At 35.1% G+C, this 6,032-nt stretch overlaps 1 protein-coding gene across 1 annotated transcript; it reads right to left on the bottom strand.

Moving 5' to 3' along the window:
* Window positions 1-5,370: 5,370 nt before the first annotated feature.
* Window positions 5,371-5,999, bottom strand: LOC134231407 (tripartite motif-containing protein 2-like). The gene has a single exon (XM_062713367.1). It carries the CDS (start codon window positions 5,960-5,962, stop codon window positions 5,384-5,386), a length of 579 nt encoding a protein of 192 aa, XP_062569351.1. The 5' UTR covers window positions 5,963-5,999; the 3' UTR covers window positions 5,371-5,383.
* Between the last annotated feature and the right edge of the window lie 33 nt (window positions 6,000-6,032).

Here is a 6,032-nt window from a genome sequence, read left to right as displayed (position 1 = left end):
CCCCTCTTTGGTATATCTGACCCATGTGCCTTGAAATTCACAATTCTGGAAGATGAGCCTTGCACATCATAACTACATAGGTAGTTTATCTGCTAATGACCCAGGAGCAGAGAAAAAAGATTTTCATAGATGTAATGTATTTTCACTTTATAATCATTACAGACTTGTTTCATTCACTCTAGCTGTGCCCATAAACACCAGAACCCCAGGGGCCATAAAATTCATAATTTTGGAAGAGGCACTCTTGCTCATCACAACTATGTACTTAGTCAGTTTATTTAATACCTGGGAACAGAGAAGAAGATTTTCAAAGAATTAATGCATTCACTATAAAACCAGTAGTACCATCCTAACACCAGAACTCCAGTGACCCAGGGGCAATAAAATTCACAATTTTGAAAGAGGCACTCTTGCTCATCAAAACTATTTACTTAGTTGGTTTATTTAATACCCAGAAGCAGAGAAGAAGATTTTCAAAGAACTAATGCATTTTCACTATATAATCAATAGAGCCCCGCCTTAACACCAGAACCTTTGACTCTGGGGCCATACAATTCATAATTTTGGTAGAGTCACTCTTGCTCATCATAACTATGTACTTAGTTCATTTAATAACTATGAGCGTAGAAGAAGATTTTCAAAGATTTTATGCATTTTAATGATATAATCAATGTAACCCGCCCTTACACCAGAACCCCTGACCCAGGGGCCATAAAATTCACAATTTCGGTAGGGGCACTCTTGCTCATCATAACTATTACTTAATTAGTTTATTTAATACCCAAGAGAAGAAAAGAAGATTTTCAAAGAAATAATGCATGTTCACTATATAATCAATGTACCCCCGCCCTAGCACTAGAACCCCTGACCCTGGGGTTATGAATTTCACAATTTTGATAGAGGACTCAATGCTGATAACAATCATACCAACACTTTGACTATTTGATGGAGTTTTAAAGAAGATTTTTAAAGATTGCACTAATTTTAGTGGTTTGGGCCCCAGGGGGACAGAGACCATGAAATTCACAATTTTTGTTCCCCTTCACCCATAGATGCTATATGCCAAAGAAGATGGGGGGGGGGGGCGGACAGAATGCCTATAGGTTCAGATATTAAGAAATCACATTTGATATGTGAATTGAGTATTTAAATTTACTTGTCATTATTGAAATTTGTGAAATTATGAGAAAAAAAAATCATTTTCTGAGAGAAAAAAATTTCGTAAAAAAAGGATCACTTCATTATAAATAGGGATTTGACCTATAGGACCGGGCTTGTTTTTTTTTTCTTTACAAAAACCTTGTCGATTTCCGTTCTGATTAATGGCTTTAGGCTGAATACATATAACAATTTGTTTTACCTAAATCTTTTTTTCAGCGAGTAGAGGTATGAGGAACCCTTTCATTGATATCCTGAGTTTGTTATCTCAAAATGTAATATTTGATATTTGTCTTAACCTGTCAATGTGCATGATGGTAATGTTTACTGCCTCTAAAATATATTCTGTACGTCTAGGCAATGTTATCCGTGAATGAAGTAAAACATTCCATGAAATTGTGTGCAAATTATATAGGCCTAAATCAAATCCAAGGAGGACAGTTACTGATATGGATGTAGCAAAAATCATTGTTATTAAATTCTAAGGAATATATACAATTGACATTCATCACAGTTCAATGTTGCTAAGAGTACCTGTATTGAGTAACACAGAGTGAGTTATTCTTGTCCTCGGAGAAAGTATGCTTATATACTGAGGTTTGTTCCGCCTGACTGACAACTGTACATTGTATTTTTACGATTTGATATCTCTTTAGTGTTTCTTATATCAAGAATGGGCATGCATAAAGGATATATGATTGAAGGAATATATACAAGGCTATAAAAATATTTGACAAGCTAATTCAGAGAATTTGTGTCCCCCGCTTAGGGAAAAAGTAAACCACGCGCAGTTCGGGGAGGGGGGAGGAGTCGGATCCCCCTGACTGAATTTGTAAAATAATTTAATGTATACATGTATACTGAAGCAAATAAAATATGCCAATATGAATACAGTATAAAGATTTGGTTGCTTATTCTTTATTATGTGTATAGAAGATTCTTTTTACATGGAATATTTATCACACTGTAATGATGATTTTATGAGTTTGTGCAAGCCAGACCTCATAAATTTTTCATTTCACATGCTGAATACTATCATTTAGTAATAAAAAAGTATTTCGGAAAAAAAAAGAAAATGGATGCGAACCCGGGACCTCTCACATATGAAGCGAGAGACATACCACTACACCACGGAACCTCTTTAAACTAGTGAAAATTATATGCAAAGATGAAGTCACATACATGCATATATTCACGTTCGATATTGTCAAAATTTTACACAATGCATGGTGTCTAATTTAACCTTTATTAAAGGTATTATTTTTTAATATTATGTAATATGAATATAAAGTCCGCCGAGAACCTGTTTTATACGTAATAACTTCTCATTCCCCTGTGCTAAGAATAGGGACATGTAATACAATAAATACTAATAAAACAAACGGGGCGGGACACTTTGAGAGGGGTGAGAGAGGTCCTAGGGAGTTTGGTATACAATTACATTGCAAAAGCTCACAATCTTCTTGAAATATCGCCCGGAAAGGATAGTGTTACACACAGAAAGAATGTATAAATTTACGACCTTGAACTTTGACCTTTTCACCTCAAAATTAATAGGGGTCTTCCTTAGGCCACAGGGTGTTTTTATGTAAAATTTCATTGCAAAAGCCCAAAGGGTTCTCGAGATATCACGCGGAAACGAAAGTGTTATAACAGACAGAATTTGCACATTTATGACTTGACCTTTGACCTTTTGACCTAAAAATTAACAGGGTTCTTCTTAGTCCATAGGGAGTTGCTATGCAAAATTTCATTGAGAAAGCTCAAAGTGATATCGAGATATCGTGTGGAAACGAAAGCGTTACAGACAGACAGAAAGACGGACAGACCCAAATTAATATCCCCCACTTTCCAAGCGGGGGACAAAAAGGCGAAAATTTAAAACTAAAAGTGTAGTACAAGGCGGATTCGAACCCCCGACTTTAAAATGTTAGTTTGCACAGTGTATTAGTCAGCACACATTTCAACGGAGCTAGTCTGACTATAATATTTATAGGTATAAATTTGAAGCAGATTATCAAAATCAGGTTTCCTTATTATTTTTTTTTTAAGTTTTTTTGTGAATTTCGAACCTGGGGCAGGGGTGCCCCTAAAAAAATCCTATCTTAAATTCAACCTTACATCCAAACCTATCAAAATATCACAATTGTATTTAGGGGCAGGCCTGCCCTGAAGGACTTCTAGGCCAAAATTCATGCAAAAATCAACGCTTTATCGGTCAAAATGATGTTTAGACCAAGTTTAGAGGTTTATTGTGAAGTTGTAAATAATAAATTTTAGGTATAAAATACAAATTTGAAAAATTTAGACATATATACGGTAGAAAACAACAAATAAAGATTAATTTTTCAATGTCACTTTTTCCGGGAAATCTCCTATAGGTCAATTCTTTTGTCAAAGCGAATACATTCTTTCATTTATAAAAATATTAGATGGTATACGTGGGATTCGAACCGCAGTAATGAAAGTCCAAAGTATCGTACTAATTTGAGACTAACGCGCTAACCACTATGCTACATGGCTCATAATGGATTGGGGCATTTAAATCATGTTTTTGATATGACCCTTGAATTAATGGACTTGAAGTATTTCTCGGAAAGATGCGAATGTTTTGTCATAAAATTGTACTTTTAAGGTATAGTGGGTCTTCGCTCCATTTTTTTGTAAACCGAAAAATGTTTATCTTATCGCAAACTTTTAGGATTATCTTTCAAAAAAATGGAGCGAAGACCTAATCATATTGAAAAATCTTGTCAAGTATGAGAAAATGATCGTTTGTTCTTTTTAGAATGTGTACATGCTTTTTCATAGGCAAATATTTTCATTGTTTGTAAGATTTTTGTTAGAGATTTAACATTAAGTATACTTCAATATTAGATGGAATATGAAATAAAATTTGGATATAGTCCGCCTTATCCCCCCATCTTCTTTGTTGAAAATGGTTCAGCGGTTTCAGAGAAGAAGCTGAAAATGTTTAAATGTTAACGCACGACGAACGATGCACGACGGACGACGACGGACGAAAACGGATAGCAATAGGTCAGCCGAGTTTACTCAGGTGACCTAATAAAGTTTAACCTTAGCTATGTTGCTATACGGGGGCATCAGTGTTTCACAAACACATCTTGTTTCCATGATTATAATATATTTTTCCCAAGACTGACTATTCTTAGGTATTTATATTGAAATGATATTATATGGTACATGTTTTCAAAAGTATGAAATGCAATTTAAGGACTTTTTTGTATTGAACGTACAGGAATATCTTTGAACATAATATACGAGGGGTGATCAAAAAGTTCATGAACTATCTCTATATCTACAAAACTACATTTTAGATTAGAAAAAAAATTGTCACACACATACCCATACACATGTTCTATAAATAGCATGTGCTGAATAAAGTTTTGCTCCTTCATTGTGACGTCACAATATGAAAATGACGTCACTATATAGGTCACTTGTGACGAAAAATGGTTGTCCTACTCGTACTTGTTCAACAAACGACTGTAGAATTTATGGTTTATCTTTGAAATTCCTTTGAAATTGCGTATAATAATTTGTACACAGTTTATTAAAATAAATGGCTTCCTATAAATTCAATCAATGATTAGATTCGTCGTTTTAGTGAAGGAAGGCAGATGGTTAAAAATGATACCGGTACTTGTTTTGTTGCCCAGTGAAAACAAGTTTGAAAAGAGATTTGTTTTTAATTAAGCAATTTGCTATCAAAGACCTCCAATTTACACTTTGAAAAGTAGTTGAATATTTCAACAATAATATACTTATTAAATACCTAAAACATCGTTTACTTTAGATTTTAAACATATTAGATATGATAAAAAAGGAGGCACCCATTCTCTATCCGACTTGAATAAATATCTCTCCCAAGACAGAAGATTTGGGTTTTGATGGTCGCCATGCTTATTTTTGGAAAGGAAATTCTTATCCACCCATTCTATTGCAGAGATTTGACCATGGAAAGAAATATAAAACTCAGAAAAGTCTTTCAGCTTTTGTGACAGACCGCTACGGATGGGGTCACGTATCCGCCTATATCCAGTGATTCGCGCATGAGCAGAACGGTGGCAGATGTGCATTAAAATCGGAGAGGACTAATTTAAAATATAATCAACACTGAAACCAAATATTGTTTCTTTTATGGAAGTTATTCAATTAGTTCGCGAACTTTTTGATCATCCCTCGTATACCAAAATAGATAAATCTATCCAAGATATTTAATTTTCTTAATCTTTCCTCTCCATTCAGCAACAAACAAACAGTTATTTTGGTCCACACATAAACCAAATGGATCCTTCAGATCACAGTCATCTATATAACGGAGGAACTGTCCGTCCTGGTCTAGGATGTGGATACAGTGGTTATAATGGTCTGCTGTCAGGATCTGACTCTGGCTGTCTGTTGTGATGCCAAAAGGTTTAAATGGTTCGTTCTTTGTAGTAGAAGGATGACCAGTGTATCTAAATCGGAGTTTTCCAGCCTGATTGACCACCACTACAGCACCAGCTCCACAGTCAGCCACACAGATATCCAGGTTTCTGTTTTCACTGATGTACTTAATTTTGTAATTTCCTGAATACAGAGGTTTACCCTCCTCATCAAACTGGATTGTTTGTTTCTCTATGGAGCCAGTGTAACGGACAACTTTGGATTGTATTTTATCATCACTGTACATGGTAACCAGGAGATCACCAGAGGTGATGACACAGAGTTTGAAAGGTCTCCATTTCAGTAGTCTGATCATCTCCTCTGTCTGTCCATTTTTCACTTTATTCACTGTCATTGTTTCCCAGTCAGAGTAAACTAGATCCCCATCACCTGTCACTGCTACATCACGTGGCCATTCCCCTGAT

This window comes from Saccostrea cucullata, unplaced genomic scaffold (assembly GCF_032062105.1).
Source record: "Saccostrea cucullata isolate Sc308-1 unplaced genomic scaffold, CSIRO_AGI_Scuc_v1 ctg4640, whole genome shotgun sequence".
In the NCBI taxonomy this organism is placed as follows: Eukaryota; Metazoa; Mollusca; class Bivalvia; order Ostreida; family Ostreidae; genus Saccostrea; species Saccostrea cuccullata.
This window is presented reverse-complemented; position numbering and strand designations above follow the sequence as displayed.

Coding starts and splice junctions, on each gene's coding strand:
- LOC134231407 (XM_062713367.1), bottom strand. CDS start 5,962: ATGACAGTGAATAAAGTGAAAAATGGACAGACAGAGGAGATGATCAGA.